This window comes from Mobula birostris, chromosome 13 (genome assembly GCF_030028105.1).
Source record: "Mobula birostris isolate sMobBir1 chromosome 13, sMobBir1.hap1, whole genome shotgun sequence".
Lineage (NCBI taxonomy): Eukaryota > Metazoa > Chordata > Chondrichthyes > Myliobatiformes > Myliobatidae > Mobula > Mobula birostris.
In genome coordinates this window covers 5,049,979-5,077,234 of record NC_092382.1, presented here as the reverse complement: position 1 = coordinate 5,077,234, position 27,256 = coordinate 5,049,979, and the positions used below count along the sequence as shown (strand labels likewise).

Genomic DNA, 27,256 nt, shown 5'->3' with positions numbered 1-27,256 from the left:
TTCTCCCAACCCCACGCGTGCACCGCTCTCGTTTCATCACCTCATTCAGCCACTCTCTCACGCCTCTCCCTCACACTCGCGTCCCTGTCTCCCTACCTCTATTTCCCCTCATTTCCTATTTTTACGGTCCACATCACTGTTGTTACTAATTTCCCGGAGCTGCCGGTCGATGGGACAGTTCGCCCGGGAATAACACCTGGGATCGGGCGGTGAATCTGGGTTGTGCTCAGGACGCGGCTTTATTAATGACCTGTCGCACCCAGTTGAACGAATATTTCACCGCGCTGATCACCTGCTCCCTGAATTTCGACTGAGTCACAGCGTAAATAAATGCGCTCGTGCAGCAGCTGAAATTCTTCAGCAAAATCCTGGCGTTGTGAAAGATCACCTCAGAATCATTGAAATCGAATCCAATTCCTTTGATCTCATAATACATGAAATTTACAACTAGTGTCAGCCACAGGGTGATGAAGCTTCCGGAGATGGCGAGGAGTAAGATCACAGACCTCCTCCTGCTCTCCATCTCCGGGTCACTGCGATTCTCGCCTTTGCCCTGACCTCTCAGCCCCTTACGGACCTGACTGGCCACTAAAATGTGCCTGAATGTCAGAGCGTTGAGTAACAGGATCACAACGAATGAACGGATTCAAAACTATATCAAGCTAATCGTATACTACCCACCCGGGGTCAGTGAAAGTATATTCCATAAGCTTGCAGAACCATGTTACATTCTCGATGATCTCTCTGGGTTCCCAGAGGAAGTAACGGGGAACATTTTTTCAGAAAGGACAGCACGGCGGTTGTTGTTAGAACCACAGCCGCAGTTTTCCCGGTGCAATATTTTGTTTTTAGTTTCTGACAGCAAATAGCGACAAAGCGATCAACAGTGAACATGACGGTGAACCAGACAGAACAGTATGTGGCTGTGAACCTCAGTACCTCGACAACTCTGCACATCGGGGTAGTGTTCAAAAAATTCCACGGAAAGTAATAATTTATGACTTGACGCACAAAGACCTCGGTGACAACGGTCAGTAGATCCGCCGCTGCCGTGGCCACCAGGTAGCGGGTGGTACAGGTAGAGAGGCCACACTTTCCCCGGGACAGGATCACAATCGCCACTAAGTTCACTGCAGGGAGAGAGACAGAGAACAGACACTGGGAATTATTGAACACATACTCCGGGAATGGACACGGGTTCGGGTTTCCGCCAATGGCCATGAGCGCCAGAGGCGGTGAACAGCTGCTCAACTAACACCAAGCACGGGTCACACTGTCTCAGACCTGCCTTCCCCACTGTGGAGATATGACGAGATGTGGGTAATCGTCGGGAACAACAGCGATCCAGTTCCGATGGGGCCAGTTTCACTGATTTAACCTTGACTGACCGGGCCTCTGGAAAACCCAACACTCATGTGGCTGGAAGTAGGTGCAGAGGAGATGTCAGGGGTAAGTTTTTTTAAAATTACTTTATCTACAATTTTCAGTTTTACAAAGACAAAATATATTGAAGACAAAACAATACAAAGGAAATACCGCGCCAGGCGGAGAACAGACAAAACAAATCAAAAACCAAAAAAAAAAAAAAAACAAAAAGGTTGCCAGACAATTTACAAGATTACATAAGCAATGTGCAGTAAAGTGAATGAAGGAATCCGGTTAGGCACCACACCCGCTCATGAGACTATGCAGGTCAAGGTCACTGTGTATGTGAGGTAATGTGACACTGAGCCAATAAGGGTCCCCATATTCTCTCAAATGTATTCTGTGTATTGGGTTTGTGCGGACGCAGTCTTTCCATTTGTATAACAGACAACATCTGCTTGAGCCAGTGTGCGAAGGTGGGTGGAGTAGCAGACTTCCAGCTCAGAAGAATAAGTTTCTTCGCCACCACCATTCCCAGATGCAGAGCAATCTGCATGTCCCGGCAACTCAAGAGTCTCTGCAGAGCATCCAAAGATGGCGAGGTCGTGATTGGGCTGAATGTCTCTGGAATAGACTTTTGAGACCCACTCAAAGATTGCAGTCCAAAAGTTGTATAATGTAGGGCAAAACCAGAAAAGATGTGCTAGTGAGCCCTCGGCAGAGCGGCACTTGTCGCATTCAGGAGACACGGATGGGAAGATGCGATTCAGTCTTGCTTTTGAATAATGCAATCTATTTATCGCCTTGTACTGCAGGGGTCCCCAACCTTTTTTGCAGTGCGGACCGGTTTCATGTTGACAATATTCTTGCGGACCGACGGACCAGCCGACCGGAGGGGCGGGATGGTTGCCAACGGACAAGAGTACCGGTCAAATACGTTGCGTTTACCCAGTGAAGACTACAATGACCATGAAGCCTTGCGCGGGCATCAGTGCGCATGTGTAATTTGCGCATGTGTGCACCTGTTGATTATTTTTTCCGCAAATCGTTTTTGGCGATTCTATTCGGAGGTGGATGTTAATCACGACCGGAATATGGGTGATAAGTGGCTAATACACTCAATTTCGTTTCTAAAAGGCTTTATCTAACGAATTTAATATTAAACACACAGCGCATTTTCCTCGCATGAATATAGCGATAAGTCAATGATCAGGGGAGGACAGGGGAGTTTGAAGTAAGTATTGGACGAACTTCCAGTACAATTGTCAGAAGCAGGTTCGATATTATCATTTGAAGATAAATTGAATAGGTATATGGACAGGAAAGAAATGAAAGGTTATGGGCTGAGTGCAGTTCGGTGGGGCGAGGTGAGAGTAGCATTCGGCACGGACTAGAAGGGCCGAGATGGCCTGATTCCGTGCTGTAATTGTTATATGGTTATATAAGTCAATAGCATCATAACATTTGAAGTAACGTTTGGATATTAAACACAGCGCATATTTTCCCCGTATGAACTTATAAAATCATTGCAATGCACCCGCGGAATCAGTGGGAGCCCTGGGCTTGTTTTCCTGCAACAAGACGGTCCCATCGAGGGGTGATGGGGGACAGCGATACTCGAATGGGGTTCCTTATGTTCAGTCTAATCCGCAATTTAGTTTTTGTTACATTCATCGCAGAGATATGTTGGAAATGGAAGCAATGTTTCCAGTGCTTCCGCGGCTATCTCAGGATATGGAGCCTTGACTTTGATCCAGAATGCCGGCAGAGATGTTATGTCAAACAGACTTTTCAGCCCGCGGTCATTTGCAAGCTCGAGGAGTTGATCTCCTTCCCGCGCTGACATGGACGACGCGCGCGTGATGGCTCAACAGTGCGTGACAGGGAATGAGGAAAGGTGCAGCTGACTCCTATCGCCAAATCATATCGTTTCCTCGCGGCCTGGTAGCGCATGCTCTGCGGCCTGGTTCGGTCCGCGGCCCGGTGGTTGGGGACCGCTGCTCTAAATCACATTTCCCGTTAGAGTTGTCTTTCAAAAGCCCCGATAGAACTCTAGACAAGGTGCCACTCAAACCATCCCATTCAGATCTCCCTGGAGAGCTGCTTGTCTCCAGCACTGGGGCAATTCAGAACAAGGTGTCACCAAAGGCCCAAGAGCTCGCTCTGATGAATAACTCATAAGCAGTCAACACCCCAATGTAAAACTTTCCCAGTCACGCATGCGCGGAGAGATGTCCGTCCCGAGCACTGGCACCACTCTGGTCAACGTCCCATTAAAGGCAAGAGCAACGTTCGAGTCGATCCCGTGAGTTAGGGGAGAGGCGGAGGTGTACTTTCTTTTGTCATTAAATATGAACATTCAGAATGTTCTTTTTACAGGTTCGATACCATTGACGGATCATTGACGGTGCACTGAACATTAAGTTAGAAACTTGGAAAGTGATCATAAACAGGTTCACGCCGGTTAACACACAGAATAAACAAACATGAATTGCTCTGCTCACTCACCAGGACCTCCCATGACGGCAATGAACACTCGTAATATTTTATCCACACTCAAGTACCTGTCCAACATTGCAGACATTTTCCCTGTGCAGTAATTTGTCCTCCTGTGCCACAGGCGATCTCCCGGAATGAAATGTTCATGCAGCGCATGCCTGGGGTTTTAATACCATTCAGCGACTCCACGGGGACAGATTCCAACAGCTTTAAAACTAAAGATTTAAAAAAAATATTTACATTCCGATTACGTCAGGCAAGTGCAATCCCCGCCGAGACCGTTTGTGATTAATTTAGGAATTAATTGTGAAACTGCAAACAATGGAAATTGTGATGGTTCTGAAGGGTGTATATTGCTGGAGGCAGTCCTCCAGCAAAGGGGTTTTGTTTCAATGACCATCAGACCCAACTCTCTACCTCAGTTTCGTCCATCGGTTGAAGAGATTGACTGAGAGTAAAACGGCCATTCCACTCTGATTCACCGCCAATTGTAATCACAGCTCACCGCACTTTACCCTTATCTCCCACTCCCGATTACCAGCAGCCATCCTCAGCTTGTTTGTGTGAAGTGTACCAGAAAGTGCCCTGGGTCAGAAACATGTTCACCACCATTGAGAGACATATACCGTCTCAGACAGGAACGTGCTGCCTGCTGTTTCTCTGACTCCGACAGAGAACAGAGAAAGCTAAAGCACAGGATCAGGTCGTTCGGCCCACAGTGTCTGTGCCGACCATGACGTCACATTAAGCCGATCCTACCTATCTGCACATAATCAGTCTCCTGCATTCACTGCCTGTCCAATCTTCGAAAAGAGTAATCTTGGGCTCCTGGGTTCTCTGCTTTCAGAAGGCTTTGACCATTTGTTCGAATTAGTTGGACTCAACAAAATTGTCTAAGCCTTCAAAAGCGTCATCAATTGCAACGTGTTTCCCCTCTAACCCTAATGCTTGGCCATCAAACTCAGAGTGGTGAGTATTTGTCAGAAAACACGACGGAGAAATGGAGATGTGGAAAAGAAAGTGCAGTCGCGTATGTGTGTGCGTCCGCCTGTGTGTGTGTGTGTGAGAGAGAGAGAGAGAGAGAGCGTTTGCACCTCTCCGTGTCTGCCTTAGTTTGAGAGTGTGCGTGTCTGTGTGTTTGTATGTCGTGTACATTTCTGTTTCTGTATCTGTTTTCGTTATGTGTTTTACCCTGACTGTGTTTGTCCCTTTTTGATTGTTTGTGTGTGTCAGTGTGTGAGTCTGTGTTTGTCTGTGCGTTTGCCTGTTTCTGTCTGTCTATGTGTGTGCCTGTGTGTTTCTGTGGCTGTATTTCCGTACGCCTACGCCCAGCTATGTGCTGGTTTTAGTGTGAAGATCTGCGTGTTAGTATGTGTCAGTTGTGTATTTCGATCTGTGCTTGCGTGTGCGCGCGCGAACGCGTAAGCGTGTGTTTCTGTGTGAGGCAGTGTGTTGTTGTGTGCCTGTGAACGCATTCCTGACTATGTGTGTGTGTGTCTGTGTAGTAGCCCGCGTGTACATGTGTGTCCCTGTATGTGTGAGTTTTCGCGTGTTGCTGTGTCTGTGTGTATTCGTGTGTTTGTGTCGCTGTCTGTTCATATATGTGTACGTGTCTGTGTGTCTGGTGTGTGCGCGAGTCCGTGCTTCTGTGTGGGTTTGGGTGTTTGTGTGTACGTGTGTGTACCTTTCAATTTGCGTGTGTGCCTATGCAGATCTTCGCGTGTTTGCTTCTGTAATTGTGTGTGCGCACCTGTGTATGTGAGTGTGTCCCTGCGTGCGTCTGTCTGAGTGTGTACGTTGAGTGTCTCCAGTATGTTTTTTTTGCGTGTGTGTGCGTGCGCGTGCGTGTTGCTATGTTTCTGCGAGCATGTCTGATTCGCTTTCTTGCTGGCACTCTCAGTAGAACAGAGAAATACAATGGAATCAACAAAACCCTACACACAAAGCCGACAAACTCATAATATTGAAAGCATGAGCTGTACAGTTCTGGAAAGAGGGTCCATAGACGGCGGAGTCAGTACTGAGTTGAGGTGAGTAAAGGTATCCACCGTGTTTCTGGAGCCTGATGATTGAAAGATAAATGCTGTTCCTGAACCTGCTGGGGTGGGCTCCTTGTCGATGTGTTCAATTTGCTCTCTATGGGCTGGGGTGAGTCCTGCACATCCCCCGACTCGGTCGCGTGTTTCCATCCCAGAAGGTGGTGAGTTATACTGCTCTCGTTACATGCACGTATAGTTCATCTCTTTGTGTGATCATGCAGAAAATTTGACGTTAATAACTCATTTCCTTCTACCTTAGGCCACGAACATATCAATCACCCCCTCGGTGCAACACCTCTGGAGGTCCAAGACGCTGACGCCCACAAAGAAGGGATCTGTATGCTCCACGACCGCTGGACTAAGTGTGTCAATATTGGAGGGGACTATGTTGAAAAATGAATGTGCTAGGTTTTCTAAAACTGACTTCTTCTACCTTGGGGCACGATCTTATAAATCACCCCTTGTATTCTCCACCGCGCGTCTAAAAATAGCTTTTTTTTTTAAGCTTTAGATGCCATGTCAAATCTTCGCAAATTTCTACGGAAAACCTAAAGGTGCTGTGGCTTTTTTTAATATTTCGACAATAAGACCATAAGAAATTGATGATGGTTATGATGATGATGATGATGATGATGATGAAGATGATGATGATGATGATGATGATGATGATGATGATGATGATGATGATGATGATGATGATGATGATGATGATGATGATGAGCATGACGGCATGCGTCTGTCTCGAAAGACAGTGGAAATATAGTCTGCGCTATGGGTCGGTCCGTAGTAGAGCTGCCGCCTCCTTCTACATCTGTACAGTCCAGTTTTGGAGAGACAGGTCTAGCTGCAGTTTCTGCCAGTGAATGTTGTGTCAGGCTGTGGAGGCGACCCACGTCGATCTTAACAGCTCCTTCTTCTGTTGTTTCTGTCCCTACAAACAGCGGCAGTAGCGTGGGCTCTCCAGGGCAGAGTTTGGGTGGAAGGTACAGAGATCTTAAGATACCCAGTCGTCAAAATCCACCCCCGGCCCCACACTGGTCTCGCCGGTGTAGTCCAGAGGAAAGCGAAGCGCTGTGTTTCTACCGGCTTGGCTTCAGGAGCTGCCGGACGGATGTCCTGTGACGTCCAGCACGTTAAAGGCGTCAGTCCGGATTTTCTCGTCTGGTTTACACCCGTCGCCTTCGCCTCTCCCGGGGCTGCCACAATCCAGTTGGGTAATTACCTATAGCTGGGGATTTGGTTCACGAGCACCAGGGCGTGTCCACACGCTGGTGGGTCTGCGTGATACGAGTCCGTGGGCCGACCCCTCCCCGTCTTCTATAGTCCTGCCTGAGACTGAAGGGTGTTCAGTTTTCCTGTGTCGCCAGCGAGAAGCACCACATGAGGCTTGGTCTTGGAGAGTCAATGTACTTGCAGGAAAAGAGTTACACATTATTATTACAATTCCTCCTGTTTTCCAAGAACATGTTGCCGCTGACATGTCAATGCACCAAACACTGTTATGGTGGTGTGGTGTGGGAATCATTGTTCCCTCTGAGCTCCACGGGTGCGCGGCCGTGTTGTCACGTAAATGCTCCCGCGCACGTGGCCTCTGTTGCAGCGCAGATGGAATTGCGAACAGCTAGAAAACAATTTCGAAACGTGAAAGCTTCCTTTTGCTGTACTGTATTTTATAATACCTTCAATTGACAAGTAAAATCGAAAATATGTGATTTATTTTACATTTCATTCTAAATATTCATAAACGACGCGTTGCAAGGGCCGCACAGCTTTCAGGCCGTGTAAACATTTCCTGTTGCGAGCAATGGTTGGTCCGCGCCCCTGTAAAAAATAGATAGAGGGGACGTTGAAGCCTGCACAACGTTACAACCCATGCACATTAATCACGATTAACCAATAGATTTCAATAAGTTTCAGCACCACCGGGAGGGAATACGTTACGACCAAACGAGTTCTTAAAATCTCCTCCTCTCCGCTAGACTGCAGTTCACCCCAGAACAAGGCGCAGAACCTGGTTAGCTCGACCCCCCACTCCCCACAATCAGGTCCCTCGAAGGCATGAGAAAAGATACTGGATTGTTCTATGAGCAGCTGGCAAATATCACAAGTCCTGGTTATACTCAGGCATACACTCTCTGACGAGTATTGATATTAGCACCCGTCTAGTAAACACAATAGCAACGGCAAACCACTTCTTAGAAAAAATTGCCAAGAGCAATCACGGTCCTGGAAAGACCATCTTCGCAACCTCATACAACAAGGCACGTAACGACAACGATAACAACAGTACAGTACCGAACTTTCTATTGCAGACGGGACACTAAGGCTCAATAGAATAGACAAAACAGTTTGACCCGAAGGTCTATGGCGTCAAGGAAATAGTAAAGTAAACACAGAATAAGTTCATTTCGCCTCGTTTGAATAAGAGATGAGCTTTAATTACTTAACAATACGGAATGAATGTGGACCAGCGAATGCTCAGAAACCCGATTACAGTAATTATTGATGATTTTCCTTGAAAATTCACTGCGAATGCTTCCACAATCTCTTCAGCCGCCCTTTGCAGAAACCTCGGGTGAAGTCCATCTGGTTCAGGTGAGTTTTATAACTTCGGACGTCACAGCTTCCAGTCACATCGTTCTTAGTCAAGGCAATTGCAGATACGTTAGAATTTGGACATATCCCTAGTGATTTCCACCGTGATGACTGATACAAAATACTTTGTAAGTTCATCCACCATTTCTTTGTCCGCCAATGCTACCTCTCCAGCGATCTGATACCCACTCTTGCCTCTCTATTACTCTTCATATATCTCAAAACAAAAGTATCTTCTTTTATATTACCGGCTGTCTTACCTGCAAATTTCTTATTATTCTCCTCTCTTTATTACTTTTTAGTTGACTGTTACAGTTGTTTTTCAAATCAGCCCAATATTTTCGTTTCTCACTAATTTTGGTTATATGGTAAGCTCTTACTTTTGCTTTATTTTTGTCTTTTACTTCCAATGCTGGTCACGTTGCCTCATTCTCCTTTTACACCGTCGATCTTGGCACCTTTCTGAACTCTGAAGACAGAAATTATAGGATTATTGACGAGTGGAACTGTGCAAAATTCGCTCTCAAGGGAATTAACGAATCCCTTCAGCACATTGGATCAACTTTCTGAGCGTTTCCAGCGGGGACCCAATGCGGATGAATATGTTATTGGAAGCGCTGTACTTTCCGTGCAGTATCACACTAGGGGGAAAGCTCCTCATCGCCCCGAATCGACTTCAGCTCTATGCTTCTTGCAGCCGGAGTCGGACCCTTCCACATTCTGTGCTTCAGTGTTCCCGGACGGAGGGATTGGGGGTCGCGTTATTTACTCCTTCAATGCTGGGGCCGTCACTATCAGTCCATCCCGGCTACCCTTCAGTACGTAGGTGGGTGGGTAATTCGGAAATCTACCCACATTGACAATGAAAATAAAGCGGTGGAAAAGAGGTGATTATTCCATTATAGAGACTGTTGCTGAGATCTAATGTGGGTCAACGCATATACGGTGCAGTTTTCTTTATGTCAAACGGTTGTCGCAGTTCAAAGGGTAATTAGTACATTGGCAGCTGGTTTGTTTGAATTTTCTTGTGAGGACATGTTTGTGAACCTCAACATGTTTTTGCGGATTCAGTAGAAACAGAGTTCAATCTCTTTTGGTTTTTTTTTTGCGTTGTTACTGGATGAAAGTCGGATTATTTTTCACTGCATTCGCAGGTATTAGATAAATGATGGAAGACGATGGTATTCGCTGCTATTTAGATGAATGAGAGGAGACTTTATCTGCTTGTTCAGATAAATGAGTAGAGCGGTGACAGGTTTTATACAACATGATGAGACATCTTGACAGGAATGTGGAGAATACGTTTGCTGCTGTAAGGGGAGCTGAAACTGGTGAAGATAGGTGAGATTATTTTTACGAAGTGGGGCTAATGTGTCTTTGAATTCTCTTCTTCAAAAGAAAAGAGAAGCAGAGTTTTTTTTCGTGTTTAATTCCGCAGAGCACATATTCTTGACTGGCAAGTGAGTGAAGTGTTGCAGGCTGTGGCCGGTTTGGGCCGCTGAGATCACAGTTCAGTCGTGATCATAGAATCAGAGAACAGCGGAACAGAACTGAGAGTCCGAACGCCCTGCTACTAAGTCAACAGGGCCAGCATCAATCTCAGACAAACAGGCCCTGTGTAATTAATGTTTACATCGTTTTCTATTAGTCAATGAGGAGAAACCGTTGATGTATACGCAAAGTAAATACGCTGTCAGACAAATTCACCAGCGGGAAATGATCCAAATCTCATATGATGGCGCTGTGATCCTGCAATTTGTTTCCAGTCAGTGAGTAATAAACTGAAGGAGAAGGGTATCCTTATCTTGTTAACGACTTTGACTGGTAGTTATCTCTGGGAGATGGTAATCTTGGCACAGCCGCTCCCGAGTTGTCCATTACCCTAATGTTACAACTGCGGACAACTGTTAACGATCGCATTTAAATGGGCCAATTTAAAATCAGAGCAGGTCCAGGCTAAGGGGGCACAGTTAAATCTGGGAAAGGGATTGTCCACTGTTCAAGAGAGAACATTATTCCAAATTTATAATGTTTCATCAGATTTGAGAGCGCCCTTCCTTCTGCTGTCTCTGTGCAATAAACCCACAGCGATCTTTGCCCTGAGCTGTCGCTGGAGTTTATAATCTGACAATAAACTGGGCCCAAGGTGAACAATAACTGAAAGCGACGGCACCAACCGAACGGAACCGGGATGCGAGTAGTGATTCCTCTCTGGAGGTGGTAAAATTTCTCGCACTGAAGTATTAATTCTGGGTCGGACCACAAGTTAGAAAGACTCATTCAAGCAAGGTGAATCTTTGTGTGGTTTAACAAAATCGTTGTGGAGGAAGGTGTGGCGTTACATGCCGAATAGCGTGAAGTTCAGGTTTATGAGCGTGTTACCAACTGAACATTGCTCAGGGTGTGTTCACTTACTGTTAGAGTCCATAAAATTCAGATACTCGGATCCCCTGAAACCAGACCCATGAGTTCTGCATCAGGTAGGAACATGGACTGTATTCGGCAGTGTTATGGTATTTTAATAAGCACACTTGTAACGACAGTATTACTAATATTTCTACTATATCAGTATTGTCATTGAAATTGCGCGGCTGTACGGATCTGTGTGCTCGATTATTTTGTATGTGTTTTTTTTTAGCTAAGACCAGGTAGATCTGGCAGTGATATTTATATTAACAAATATTGTGGTAATTCTCACTGGCCGTAGATTAAAATAGCAAATTCTGCACTCATTAGGCACTTTGCTATGAACTTCCTGTACCTAATAATGTGGCCACTGAGTGCACGTCCAGGGGATTCTGCTGCGTTCCCCGTCCGCTTCAATGCTGACCACTGCGCTGTATTGGCTGGTATTCGATAAAGACGGGGATTTTATTGTATTCGCTGTTACTGAGATGAAGGAGGGGAGATTTTATCCACTAGTGGTTAGATAAATGAATTGAGTCCTTGCTGGGGACACTGAACATCACGCGGAGTCTAGACAGGAATGTGGAAAACATGTTTGCTGCTGTAGGGGGAGATGAAACAGGTGAAGATAGATGAGGTTATTTTACTGAGGTGGAACTAGTGTGTCTTTGGAATTCTCTTCCGCAAAGGGAAAGAGAAGCAGAGCTTTCTTTCAATGTGTTTAATTCCACTGAACACAGATTATTGACAGTCAAGGGAATGGTTTGTTCCAGGCGTTCGCAGGGATGTGTCACTGAGATCACAGTGCGCCTGTGATAATAAAGAATGGCGGAACAGGACAGAGGGAGCGAATGTCTTATAACTATTTAAACATGCCAGCAGCGCACTCTGAGAGATCAGAGAAAAAGTGAATTTAATGTCTGGTGTTTCTCCATCGATCTCAGACGAGGAACGGTTGATGTATTTGTAAAATAAGTGCGATGCCAGGCAAATTCGCCATCGGGAAATAATCATAATTTCTTATGATTCTACTGAGACATGGTAGCTTGTTTCCAGAAAGTGAGTAATAAACTGAAAGGGAAGGGCGTTCTATCTTACTGTTGAATTTCACCGGTTGTTATCTCTGGGAGGTGGTTATCTCGGCACAGTTGCCCCCCAATCGGCCCATTACTGTAATGGTACAACTGCGGCCTTCTGTTAAAACTGGCTTTCTAAACAAGCTGACATTGACTTACCTCCTTCAGGCAGCACTTACAGAATGCCCAGTGTTAAAAAAAAGCAAAAAATACTCCAAATGCATAGTATTTTACAAGAGTTGACGGCGCCCTTCCTTCTCCTCTCTGTGAGTAACAAACCCACAGCGATCTTTGCCTTGAGCTGTCGCTGGAGTTTATAATCTGACAATAAACTGGTCCCGAGGTGAACAATAAATTAAAGCGACGACACCAGCGGAACCGATCCAGGATGCGGGTTGGGCTCCCTCCCTGGGGCAGATCAAATTTTCCAGACAAAGGCAATCATTGCATGGCGCACTGAAGTCGTACTTTTGGCTCGAACCACATGTTAGAAAGGCTCATTCAAAGAAAATGAGTCTTTGCGTTTTTCACTACAAGCGTTGTGGAACAGGGTGCGGCGTGACACGCTGAATAAGCTGAAGTTCAGGTTTATGAGCGAGTTATCAACTGATCATTGCTCAGGGTGTGATCACTTACTGTTAGGGACATAACATTCAGATGCTCGGATTCACTGAGAACAGACTCGGGAGTCCAGCACCAGGTAAGAACAGGAACTGTACTGGGCTGTGTTATGGTGCTCTAATAACCCTATTCGTCACGGAAGTATTTCTAACTTTTCTACCGTATACATACTGTTGCTGTTCCCGGGGAAGCTGAAGCAGGTGAAGATAGATGAGGTGGAACAGTTTTCAAGGGAAACGACACGCAGAGTTTTTTTTTCCCAATATGTTTAATTCCGCAGCGCACAGATTCGAGAATGACAAGGCAGTGAATTATTCCAGGCGGTCGCAGGGATGTGCCACTGAGATCCCAGTCCTGTTGTGAATGACGGAACAGGACTGAGGGGGTGAATGTCCGGTTACTAATTCAACATACCAGCAGAGCACACTGAGAGATAAGAAACGCAGTGAATTTAATGTTTTTTTTCCCCATCGTTCTCTGAGGAGGAACGGTAGAAGTATTTGTAAATAAATGCGATGCTGGTTGATGTATCTGTGAAGTAAATGGTTTGCCAGGTAAATTCGCCGGCGGGAAATGATCATAATTTCATACGATTGCTGCTGTGACATGGTAACCTGTTTCCAGTCAGTGAGCAATAAACTGAAGGGGAAGGGTGTCCTTATATCGCTGTCGACTTTGGCCATTTGTTATCTCTGGGAGATGCTTATTTCGGCACAGTTGCTCAGTTACTGTAATGGTCCAACTGCAGACAACTGTTAAAAATGGCTCATTATAAACAGGGTGACCTTGAAGTCAGCTCCAGGCAGAGGGGGCACAGTAAAATCTGGAGAAAGGGAATGCGTCCTGTTCAGAAGAGAACATTATTCCAAATACATAATATTCCATCAGAGTTCAGAGCGCCCTTCCTTTCCCTGTCTCTGTGCAATAAAACCAGGGCGATCTTTGCCCTGAGCTGTCGCTGAGGTTTATCATCTGACAATAAACTGGTGCTAAGGTGAACAATAAATCAAAGCGACGGCATCAGTGGAGCGGACCAGGATGCGGGTTTTCTTCCTCTCCGAAACAGTTCAAATATTCGAGAGAAACGTAATCTTTGCACCGCTTGCACTTAAGTATTAAATCCGGCTCGGACCACTTGTTAGAAAGACGCGTTCAAGCATAATGAGTCTGTCCGTGGTTTAACACAAGCGTTGTGGAACAGGGTGCGGCGTTACAAGCTGAATAGGCTGAAGTTCAGGTTTATGAGCGAGTTATCAACTGAACTTTGCTCAGTGTGTGTTCACTTACCGGTAGGGATATAAAACTCAGATGCTCAGATTTGCAGGAAACTGAATCAGGAGCCTAGCAACAGGTAAGTACAGAGACTATACGGGGAAATGTTATGGTGTTTTATTACGATAGTATTTCTCGTGTTTCTACCAGTTCAATATTGTGGATTAACGGATTCGTGTCTCTTTTTTTTATTCTGTGTATTTTTTTTTCATTGGCAAAGACGGTGTATATCTGTCAGTGATAAAATAAAAATCCCAGCAATAAAATTCGCCGGCAGTTTAAGTAAATATGGAAGTCTGCTCTCAGTGGGCATTTTACTTTGTACAACTTGCACCTAATGGTGTGGGCACTGAGAGTGTTCGGGGTCTCCTGCTGCTCTACGCCGTCCAAAATCAATGTTCGGCGTTCAGTGACGCCCTTCTGCACCCCGCTGTTGGGCGCATGGTTATTTGAGTTACTGTCGCCTTCCTGTCAGATTATATCAGTCTGGCCAATCTCCTTGATCTCTCTCATTAACAAGGCGTTTTCGTCCGCAGAACTGCCGCGATTTTGTGCGTGCAAATCCAAGGAGAAGGGCATCCAATTTGATAACTTTTTCGCTGTTAAAATAAAGAACTATATAAAGGAAATGTGTCATATAAACAGATAGTATTTAAAATGATTAGCAAACTGAGGAACATCTGTAGCGGCCAATTCTAACCAAACCAAGTTGTTATTGCCTGCGATCCCCACGGACTTGATATACTTGTATGACGCGCCCTCGGCTCCAATAAAGGTTGTTTCAAAAGTCAAAGGCATGTACTCGATCCTTTATTAGCGATCAGCAAACGTACAACCTTGAAGCAAAGACGCGTACAAGTACACAAGTGTAACCTCAGCGTAAACGAGCCGATGATTGCAGAAGATACGCCCCCCGGCTGAATACTGCGCCGAACAAAGCATAAATATGTAACTGATCCCTTCGCGTTTACCACGTCGCCACTGATGCGACAAGTTACCATAAAAAGCATCATAAATACACAACGCGGAATACAATGCAGATAGAGAACAGATACATGGCTCCCACACACAGGCTCAGCTCTGATACAGGGTCTTCCACCTGGAATATTAACAGGCTGTCTGTTTTGTTGAATAATTCTAGTATTTTGTTTATTTATTTTAAAAGCGTTTTTGTCAGCTCGCTCTTTTGGATGCATGGCGGATCTACATTGTGTTTAACAAGTGTCATGTAACTCTGATAATGGCCATCTGAATGCTCAAAGAAATCTTGACCGGAGTTTAGGCATTAATTATGTTCTTAAGGTCCTGCTGGAGAAACTATAGTGCTTCAGGACGAAATGTCGCGAAGTTATGGGTGATTCTGCGTTGTTCAGGATGTCAGAGGGTTTCTATATAGACTCAAACCGCATATTGCCAGAAGCGTCAACGTCAGGCGATGTTAAACTGAAATGAGACGGGGAGAATCAGGTGTGACTGAGAAACCTGTATAATTCAGTGACGAGAGGAATAGGTGTCCCATTTGTCCAATACTCACCATAGCACCACCAGTGGTAGGAGGACCAAAGCAGTCTGCTCAGCCTGTCTAACCATTCCATTGACACATCACTCCCGGTCCAAGACACAGGATTGGTTCCTAAAACAGAATTGCCCACAATATAGCGAGCAGATACCCTGGAGAATCCTGGCCCAGTGTACAATCCATGGAGAGAGTGGAAATGGGCATTGTGTGGCTGTGGGTAGCTGGCCGCGGGTAGGTCAGGCCATGTCAAGATGTTTGGAAGAGAACGACTCAGTTAAAGTGCTTTCATTTACACCTCAAATAATAGCTGAATATTCTGTTAATCTTGTTTGTTACAAAGCAGAAAAATCTGACCAGAACTGTCCTCAAAATGGATAACGGAATGAGCAGTGGAGGAGTTCCAGTGACGTCAACATCGGGAAAGGACACGGGTATGTTGGCGAATTATTTTAATTTATAAATATTGCCTTGACTACGTGTCTGGATTTAATTCAATATCGGCAAGTCACAAAATATTTGTGAAAACTGAGCAGAGAGATGAGAGAGAGAGTTACCATCTCTGGGGGAAACACAGTCACACGTGGAAGGGGTACAATTACCGTCTGCTCCTGCTCCTCCAGAAGATTGAGATACACATTAAAACAGTGAGGTGTTCCAGAGCACAGGAATTCTGCAGATGCTGGAAGTTTCGAGCAGCACAAAGACACACAAAATTTTGGCTGACTCAGCAGGTCAGGCAGCATCCATCGAGAGGAATAAACAGTTAACGTTTCAAACCAGGACCACAAGGAATAGAAAGTAATCTGACAATATCCAGAATTTCTGCCCCTTCATTTCCAGTCTGATGAAGGGCCTTGGCCCGAAACGTTCATTGTTTATTCTCCACCGTAGATGCTGCCTGGCATGCTGAGTACCTCCAGAAATTTGTGAGATATCCCAGAGATTTTCTGAGGAAGGGGTTGACCGGAATTGCAGAAAGTAACCCAGGGCAAAGCAGTGGTGATGGGCAGTACCAGGAGAGTGATGGTGATGGGTAACTACTGTATATTCCCAGCAATAGGCAGAGTCCTTTCCAAACACGGAGGTATATTCTCGGGGACACGAAACAGCAGCCTTCCACAGATGGAACTATACCCCTTTCTACACCCCCCGTGCCCCCCAACACGCAGCCCCCCGGCCCAAGCCCTTTCCTCTTCCCCCCCACCCAACCAATGTATATATATTCGGACTGTATTTGGTGATCTTGTGGGCACATGGCCAAGTGGTTAAGGCATTCGACTAGCGATCTGAATGTCGTGAGTTTGAGCCCCAGCCGAGGGAATGTGTTGTGTCCTTGAGCAAGACACCTAATCACACATTGCTCTGCGATGACACTGCTGCCAAGCTGTATGGGTCCTAATGCCCTTCCCTTGGACAACATCAGTGTCGTGGAGAGGGGAGACTTGCAGCATGGGCAACTGCTGTCTTCCATACAACTTTGCCCAGACCTGCGCCTTGGAGTGTGAACACTTTCCCGGCGCAGATCCATGGTCTCGCAAGACTAACGGATGCCTTTATTATTTGGTGATCTTTAGGTTCCAGAGAGAAAGTTGCTGCCCAATATGGGGTCGGTAAATTCTTTAATTTTCGCCATTGTGCTTCACAGGTCCGAGCTCAGTGATCACCGAGCTCCTGGCAAGCTGGAACGATTTCCAGCTGCTGCAGTTGACGGATTTCTACCGGGACAGGCTGGAGCAGGCGATGGAAGGAGGGATGCACGGAGTGAGCCTGGCGTTAACGGCCGAGAATCAGTTGAGCGGAGAGGAACATCGGGTGAGTGGGAGGGAGAATGGGTTTGAATGTTCACACGTCACAGGACTGATGGGTGTCGGAACTCTGACTCAGCGGATAATAAAGCATAAAAATAAATCAGAAATGAATATATATAATTCTTAAAACTGTGAATTTGAAGGAATGATTAAAAAAGGTGTAAACACTCCAGTGGCGGCTCAATGTTCAGAGCGAGGGGAGCCGGTAACAATTGTATGAGGTAGCAGTAAAGGAGCTTAAATGGAAATATGGTAGGAACTTTCATTCTGGGAAGACTGTACAGCGTGACAGTACGATGTCAGTGAGAGTTGGGACATCAGTCATGGATGCCACAGGAGCTGGAGTGTGTTCTGTTCTGGGTGGAGATGATTGTGTTACAATCTGTAACTGCAAACAGTGTGGATCGGGGAATACTGCCATGTTGTAATGTGTAATCACTGAATAAACCTCCACCAGAAAAGGCAAAGGAAAGGCGTCAGGTGTCAGCCGGTAATCCGCTGTCATGTTGGACACTGGCGGACTGAGGAAATGAATCACAACATCTTTTCTGCAACTTCTCTGAGACTGTTCACTCTGTTATAAAAATCTTCCTAACTTCTTCATCAGTGATCATTATTTTCTGATTTCTGTTTACACCATCTAATCCAGTGAGGAATTATTTATGGATTTTGACTGCTCAGTGTGATCCCGTTACAGAGCACATTATTTACTTCTCATTCTCTGTGTGAATCTGTCAGTCCCCAATATGTTCACCGTTACTCTTCACAGAAAATCTCTGATCTCGCTGATAAGGGAGAGCGGGCGGACAGTTCTAAACTCCTCCTGAGCCTGGTGATGGAGAAAGGCTCCCGCGCCCGGAGGGTGATGTGGGAAACCTTTGTGAAAATGCAGAACTGTGTCCCAAATTTGGACAAAATACTGAAGGAAATACAGATATATGATGAGATAATATCAGCAATTAATTTAAATTTGGATCACAACACAGCACACTTTACAAATTTACAAAAATGATTTCCTCAATTTGTTTAAATTCATCAGGTTGTGATCCCTCCCATCGACCAATTCCCGCTCAACTTTTACTAGAGTTTCTCAGTGAGCTGAAAGGTAAGTGACCGTGCATTGAACATTGCAGAGTATAACGCTGAGATAAGCCATTAGGCCTATCATATTGTGCCGAAACAGCTAAGAAGTAAATCAGACACACCCAAGCTCTAATCTCTGCTTCCTACACCATGTCCATATGCGTCCATCTTCCTTACATCCATGTGTCTATCCAAACGTCTCTCAGAAGTCTCTAACAATTTGCCTCTACCATCGTACCAGGCAGTGCATTCCAGGCATTCACGACTCTCTGATTTAAAAAAAAAACTATCTCTCACATCTCCCATAATCCAACCCCCTCTCACCTTCACTGCAGGCCCTCTAGTAATAGACATTTGAACCCCAGGAAACCTATTCTCTCTGTCTACTCTATCTAAGCCTCTCATAATGTTGTCAACCTGTGTCAGAGCTCCCTCGGCCTCCGATGGTCCAGAGAAAACAATCTAATTTTCTCCAGCCTCTCATGATAGCACATGCCCTCTGAACCAGACAGCATCCTGGTGAATCTCTTGTGCTCCCCCTCTAAAGCCTCAACATCCCTCCGGTAGTGGGGCAATTGGAACGGTACGCAATGGCCCAGATGAGGCTGAAGCAGAGTTCATAATGTTGAAACCTGACCTCTGTTTCCACCAACGGTGGTACTTTACGTCGGGCGGTTAAATTGTTGAGCCACAAAAATCTGACCAGGTAAATGTTGGTACTGTGACAGAGAACACAGTGAGACACAGGGAAACATGTTTCCTAGAGGGAGAGATTTCAAAGAACATTTTGAGGAAAGAGGCAGAGAGCTGGCGAGTTTGACTAGAGTTGTCACACCGCTCTGGGACCTGCAACTACAGATCCCCACCGGAGTCTGGGTGGAGAAGGGGGCGATCCGGAGAATGGAAAAAAAACACACGAAAAAGTCAAAACCTTCTCTTGCCAGCCACTGCCCCCTCCTGAACAGCCTCATCCTTAACCATTTTCTAAACTCCCCCAGTTCCTGCAGATTATCTTTTCTTAGAGTTGGGCGTCCACTGAAGTTCCAGTCACAGAACAGTAATAATAGCATCACTTTAATTAGAAAAGCAGGTAACATCCCAACCGGTCTGTTCAACCACAGAGCAGCATATGAACACCGCTGTGTTTACATCTGCACTCCCTCGTGCAAACACTGCTACAGTGTTAGAGAGGGTGAGATTGGGGGACATATTCCTCAGCTCAGTCTACAGAAGCTGAAATTCCTGTCTACCGGCATTGTGTGATGGACACTGTGGAAGGGTGAGAGATGGGAATTAGGACAGGGAAACTGAGGGTTGTGGGATAGCGACAAGGAAGGTGCAAAGGACTGAAAACATCTATAAATAATATTGTAATTAGTTAAATTGTGATGGTCTGGATGGGAAGCTCACTGCATCCATAAACCCATCACGTCAGAGAAAATAGAGCCCGGGGCAGTGCATGGGCTCAGAGATTGTGAGGCTTCATCACCGCAGACTGAGTTGGACAGAGGAGAGAGTGTAAGAAAGACAAATATCACAAAACTTATTAACATTGCATCAGCCCATGTTTCACTGATTATTCGAACCTCTTAACAGAAATATAAGGAATCTCGGCCAGAATCCTGGTTCAGTCTCTTTCATTTACAAGAACAAATCCCAAAGACAATAATTTAAATCTGGGACCAGAGATAGACGAATCAGGAACTTTACAAACTACTCATGTCTTTGTCACCTCTGTTAATGATGTTCCAGTCCACATCCGGTCAATGAAACCCCTCAGTTTCCCTGCACCATGGGTTTGGTAAATCGCTACAAGCTTGTCCTTCACTAATCCTCATGTTGTTTGCCGAGGGAACAGACATGACAGTGAATTTCCCACAACCATTTCTGAATATCAAACAGATACACTCCCTGATTATTGAAGAACATCATTTCTCCCATTCTCACACTCTCTAAAGTAAATATGTACACAATCAATGTTTTCCTACACTCCCAATCACAGCCAAGTACAGTGAATGGAAACCCCAAACACTCCTGACAGGGTCCTAAAACACTGTGAGACCCCAGACGTCCCTGACAGGGTCCTGACACACTTTGAGACCCCACACACTCCTGACAGGTTCCTGACAGACTGTGAGACCCCCCACACACTTGACAGGTTGCTGACACACTGTCAGAACCCACACACCACTGACAGTGTCCTGATACACTGTGAGAACCCACAGACACCTGACTGGGCCCTGACACACCACACACTCCTGACAGAGTCCTGACACAATGTGAGAACCCACACACACCTGACAGGGTCCTGACACACTGTGAGATAATACATATCCTTGATAGGGTCCTGACACACGGTGAGACCCCACACACCCCTGACAGGGTCCTGACACACTGTGAGACCCCACACATCCATAACAGCGTCCTGACAGACCGTGAGACCCCACACGTCCCTGACAGTGTCCAAACACACTGTGAGACCCCAGACACCCTTGCCAGGGTCCTGACACACTGTGAGATATTACATATTCTTGATAGGGTCCTGACACACGGTGAGACCCCACACACCCCTGACAGGGTCCTGACACACTGTGAGACCCCAGATGTCCCTGAAAGTGTCCTGACACTCTGTGAGACACCAAACACCCCTGGCAGGTTCCTGACAGACTGTGAGACACCACACACACCTGACAGGGTCCTGACACACTGTGAGACCCCACACACTCCTGGCAGGGTCCTGACACACTGTGATACCCCACACACGCCTGACACGGTACTGACACGCTGTGAGACACCACACGCTATTGACAGGTTCCTGACACACTGTGAGACCCTGCACACGTCTGACACGGTCCTGGCACACTGTGAGACCCAACACACCCCTGTTAGGGGACTGAAACTCTGTGAGACCCGACTCACTCCTGACTGGGTCCTGACACACTGTGAGACACCACACGTCCCTGACAGGGTGCTGACACAGCGTGAGACACCACACACCCCTGACAGTGCCCTGACACACTGTCAGAACCCACACACCCCTCACAGTGTCCTTATACACTGTGAGAACCCACACACCCCTGACAAGGTCCTGACACACTGTGACACCCCACACATGTCTGACAAGGTCTTGACACACTGTGAGAACACAATGTGAAACCCCACATTCCCTGACAAGGTCCTTACGCACTGTGAGACACCACACACTCTTTTGGGCGTCCTGACATACTGTGATAACCCGCACACCCCTGACAGGTTCCTGACACAATGTGAAACCCCAGAAGTATGACAGTATGACAATGAGACCCTACACAACCCTGACAGGGTCCTGACACATTGTGAGATACCACACACCTCTGACAGGATCCTGACACACTGTGAGACCGCACACAACCGGACAGGGTCCTGAGACACTGTGAGACCCCAACCGTCCCTGACAGGGTGCTGACACACTGTGAGACCTCGCAAGCCCTTGACAGGTTTCTGACAGACTGTGAGAAAGCACACACACCTTGCAGTGTCCTGAAGCACTGTGATACCCCAGACGTCCATGATAGTGTCCTGACACACTGTGAGACCCCACACACGCCTCACAGGTTCCTGACAGACTGTGAGACCCCACACACCCCTGACAGGGTCCTGACAGACTGTGAGACCCCACACACCCCTGACAGGGTCCTGACACACTGTGAGACACCACACATTCTTGACAGTGTCCTGACATACTGTGATACCCCGCACACCTCTGACAGGGTCCTGACACAATGAGAGACCCCACACAACCCTGACAGGCTCTTGACACACTGTGAGGCACCACATACCCCAGACAGTGTCCTTACACACTGTGAGTCCGCACACGTCCCTGACAGGGTCCTGACACACTGTGACACCCTATACATCCCTGGCAGGTTCCTGACACACTGTGACACCCCACACATGTCTGACAGGGTCTTGACACACTGTGAGAACCCATACACACCTGACCGGTTCCTGACATACTGTCCGGACCCACACACAACTGACAAGGTCCTCACACACTGTGAGACCCCACACACTCCTGACAGTGTTCGGAAACACTGTGAGACACCAAGTGCCACTGTCAGTGTCCTAAATATCCCCAGACAGTGTCCTGAAACACTGAGACCACAGACATCCCTGACAGGGTCCTGACACACCATGAGACCACACACAGTCCTGACAGGGTCCTGACGCACTGCGAGACCCCACATGTCCCTGATATGTTCCTGACACACTCTGAGACCCTGCACACATCTAACAGAGTCCTGACACACTGTGAGACCCCACATATCCATGACAGAGCCCTGACACACTGTGAGACCCCACAAGTCCCTGACAGTGTCCTGACACACTGTGAGACCCCACAAGTCCCTGACAGGGTCCATACACACTGTGAGACACCACACACTCTTGACAGCGTCCTGACATACTGTGATACCCCGCACACTCCTATAAGGGTCCTAAAACACTGTGACCCACACGTCCCTGGCAGGGCCCTGACACACTGTGACACCCCACACAGTCCAGGCAGGGTTCTGACACACTGTGAGACCCCACACACCTCTGACAAGGTCCTAAAACACTGTGAGACCCCACACACCCGTGACAAGGTCCTGACAGACAGTGAAACCCCACACGACCCTGACAGGGTCCTGACACACTGTGAGACCCCACACACCCCTGACAGGGTCCTGAGACTCTGTCGGATCCCACACACTCCTGGCAGGGTCCAGACAGGGTCCAGACACCCATGACAGGATTCGAACACACTTTATGATCCCACACACCCCAACCACCCACCCACAGTGCAGGTGCTGATCAGCATAGCTACCACTTTGTATTTTGAATAAGTAATGGTGAGAGGGGAGAGGGACCTGTGATTGCCCGACCTGTTCCTTTGACAGAATGCCCACTACCTTTTTCTCCATCTCCATACGCCACATCAACACTGGGGAGTAAAAGTTTCTTCCACAGGAATAAATGACAGCTGTGACAGTAGTGGGAGGTTGTCCAGTATGGGACATTTGGGGGACAGTGAACTACCCGGGAAATACTCACCTTCACAGTACAGTTAATTGTGAAAATGTGATGATCTGGTGTTTATCTATACCAGGCCTCCGTCCAGTCTAGGGTCTGTTAATGGAATTTACTTTACTGTTCGAGCATCCATTGATTAATCCAATTAATGCAATAATTTTCAGCTAACTCTTGTGTACTTAAATACTGAGTTCTGAGGTGAGGCATCTAACAGTTTGGTCACTGTCTGTTCCCATGGAAGATGTTCAACAGAAACACAAGGAGACTCTGCGGGCACAAACTGAAACCCTGAGAGTGAACACGATCCTGATGAGGGAGAAGGTGAAGGTTTTCCAGCTGGTTGATCGATACGCTGAGCTCACGGTCATTTCTACTGTTCGAGATCGGAGACTGGTGGAACATGAGCTGCTAGCAAGAGGCAGAGACCACGAGGAGTGGAGAGAGGAACATCTCTGCGGAGAGCTGGAAAAAATCCGCACTGATCAGCTGTTCCAGAGCAGCTTTTCCCGGAGTAATTCCAAATCTGGGAGTTCGGCAGCAGTGGCCGGAGTCCCGGGGATCGGGAAAACAACAATGGTACAAAAGATTGTCCATGACTGGGCCACAGGGAAAATATACCAACAATTCCAGTTTGTCTTCAGTTTCAAATTCCGGGATTTAAACACCATCACTTGTCAAATAAACCTGAGGGAACTGATTCTGGATCAGTATCCGTACTTTGGGAATTTACTCAGAGAGGTCTGGAAGAACCCAGAGGGATTGCTGTTTATATTTGATGGTTTGGATGAATTCAATGACAAAATTGATTTTGCTGGCAGTCAGAGAAACACAGAACCTCGGTCCACATGCACAGATCCTGAATTCAAGTGCAAGGTGTCTGACATTTTGTACAGTTTAATCCAGCACAAGCTGCTCCCAGGGTGTTCAGTGCTGGTCACCACCCGTCCCACTGCGTTACACTTATTGAAAATGGCAGAGATCAGTGTCTGTGCTGAAATCCTGGGATTTGTTGGCAAGGAACAGAAGGAGTATTTCATCAGGCATTTTGAAGATCAGACGGTGGCAGCAGCTGTTTTCAAACACGTGGAGGAGAACAAGATTCTGTACACCATGAGCTACAACCCCTCCTACTGCTGGATCCTCGCTCTGGCACTGGGCCCCTTCTTCACACAAAGAGTCAGCGACCCGCAGCGAGTTCCCAAGACCATCACCCAACTGTATTCCTACTATATTTACAACTTCCTGAAAAACCACGGCCGTGAGATTGAGAACCCCCGTGATGTGTTTCTCAGTCTTGGTCAGATGGCCTTCAGAGGGGTGTCCCAGAAGAAGATTGTGTTTACAGATGGAGATTTAATCAACTACAATCTGCAGCCTTCCCAGTTCCTGTCCGGGTTCCTGATGGAGCTTTTGGAGAGAGAAGATTCTGCCCGGAGCGTGGTGTACACATTCCCACACCTCACCATCCAAGAGTTTGTAGCTGCTATCGCACAATTCCTGACTCTACATCCCGAGAATATCCTGAAATTCCTCACTGAAGCCCACAGCACGACAGATGGGCGATTTGAGGTATTTCTCCGTTTCGTTGCTGGTCTCTCCAACCCAATGACAGCTCGGGGCCTGGAGGAGTTTCTGGGCCCGTTTCCTCATCAAACAACCTGCCGGGTGATTGACTGGGTGAAGGAGGAGGTTAAACGCCAGAGTGGAAACACATGGAGTGAATCTGGTAAAAGGAGTCTCCTGAACACATTGCACTACCTGTTTGAATCTCAGAATCGTGGACTGGCTCAGGCTGCAGTGGGATCTGTGGAAACACTTTCATTCAGTGGAATGACACTGACCCCGATTGACTGCGCGGTCCTGTCTCATGTCATCGGACTCTGTGATAGAATAAAACGTCTCGACCTGGAGTACTGTCACATTCACTGTGAAGGAATCCAGCGGCTGGGACCCGGGCTGCACAAGTGCCGGGAGTTGAGGTAACTTGATTTATCTCTCACTCTGAACTGTGAAACTGTCCCATTGTGTTGTTTCAATGTAAAGGGATTTGGGTAAATCTGTGATAAATCAGATTGAGAAGAGTTGTGACAAACGCCATCCCCTTACCTCCTGTGGGATTTCTCTTAGCTGTTACCCTTCTCCTGTGGGATCTCTCTTATCCCTGCCCCTCCCGACCCTCTCACGTCAGGAACACGTTTCTAACCATCGAGGAATGGGACAGAATATGTGGAGTTTACAGGGTCACACCGACAGACTAAATTACTGACATTCGGTGAATACCCTGGAGCTGGGCACTGAGGGACATTGACAGTGATGGGAACTCCGATCAGTGATTTACTGAAGGGTTTAATGTTTCCTGAAATATCCGAGTGAGAGAAATTCCCTCAGACCCTCGGCTTGAATCACTTTGTTCATCAATTTGTCTGTTTGTGTTTAGACTGAGTGGTAATGAACTGGGAGATTCAGGAGTGAAACTGGTGTCTGCGGCTCTGAGGAACCCGGAGTGTAAAATACAGAAACTGTGGTAAGTACCAGACTGTGGGAGATTGTGTTTACAGTCACTGGGTGTCTGACACTGAACATTAATGTGATCAGTAACTGTGTTACTGATAAACACTGGGGATTTGTACCATCTCCTGTCTCTCTGTGTCCTTCACCCTCACTCTCTCTCATCTCCAGGCTGTGGGATGTCGGTCTCACAGATTCTGTTGCCGAGGATCTCGTCTCCGCTCTCAGTACAAACCCATCACTGACGGTGCTGGAACTGAGATTAAACTCGCTGACAGACGGATCTGTCCCCGCTCTCCGCCGCCTCATACTGACCCTCCCGAGTCTGGAGTGGATCCGGTGAGTGTTTGTGTTAATGTTCAATGTGATAAAATATCAGCGAATCCGCGGGATTTCTGGTGATATTTGTCTGTGAGTGTTGTCCCCTGTTACTGACACTGTTGTGTGATCTGTTTATTTCATCTTTATTCTCCCATCGGTTTCAGGCTGTGGTACAATAGGTTCAGTGAGACCGGGGAGAAGGAACTGAGATCTCTGCAGGAACCCAGACCCGGACTGACCGTGATCTGTGAACATCTGAATGTGTGAACATCCCCGCCCGCGGGATGCCGACAGTTTGGCCGATTCCACGCGCCAGGTTTAATTCCCAACCGTTTTTAACGGAACTAGCTTCACGCTCGCGCTGTGCGTCGTTCGCTGTTCTCCCGTGGTGACGTATTTCCACCTCCTGTCCAGCGGCGCTGCTTCCGCCGGATGTGCGGGTTCGAGACCCCGGGGAATTACACAGACAGGAAGAACCCGGGGGCCGGTGCTCAGTCTGGGACACCGGTGTCCCGGGGTGGGATTATCCCGGGAGTACGTAATGCTGGCTGGCCTGCTGCGTTCACGGGCAACTTTTACGTTTGATGCCGGGGAATTACACAGTCAAGAAGGGCCCGATGATGGCGGGTTTTTTTCTGAGACACGGGTGACTCCTGACCGGCGTGGATAACTGCACTCACATCATCTCTATACTGATTCCACAACCTACGGACTCACTTTCAAAGAATTTACAACTCATGTCATTATTATTTAATATTTTATTTGCACAAATTTCCCTTCCTTTGCACGTTGCTTGTTGATTAGTCTTTGTTTTTGTATAGTTTTTCATAAATTCTGCTATATTGATTTATTGTCCTGTAAATGACTGCAATAAAATGAATCTCGGGGTAGTATATGGTGACAAATAAGAACTTTGATAATAAGCAACAGGCATCAAAGTTGCTGGTGAACGCAGCAGGCCAGGCAGCATCTCTAGGAAGAGGTACAGTCGACGTTTTAGGCCGAGACCCTTCGTGAGGACGAACTGAAGGAAGAGCTAGTAAGAGATTTGAAAGTGGGAGGGGGAGGGGGAGATCCAAAATGATAGGAGAA

The 27,256-nt window shown here is 46.9% G+C and overlaps 1 protein-coding gene and 1 pseudogene across 1 annotated transcript in view; one reads left to right on the top strand and one right to left on the bottom strand.

Moving 5' to 3' along the window:
* Positions 1-26,451, top strand: part of LOC140208253 (NACHT, LRR and PYD domains-containing protein 3-like) — a 228,195-nt gene extending 201,744 nt beyond the window's left edge. Inside the window, 8 exon segments of the mRNA XM_072276800.1 lie at positions 15,736-15,823; positions 17,038-17,204; positions 17,970-18,140; positions 18,239-18,305; positions 23,577-25,314; positions 25,773-25,869; positions 25,872-26,182; positions 26,329-26,451. Of these exon segments, the coding sequence (XP_072132901.1) occupies positions 15,736-15,823; positions 17,038-17,204; positions 17,970-18,140; positions 18,239-18,305; positions 23,577-25,314; positions 25,773-25,869; positions 25,872-26,182; positions 26,329-26,431 (2,742 nt within the window). The 3' untranslated portion in view covers positions 26,432-26,451.
* On the bottom strand, positions 227-3,949 carry LOC140207366 (probable G-protein coupled receptor 139; annotated as a pseudogene).
* Positions 26,452-27,256: the final 805 nt, after the last annotated feature.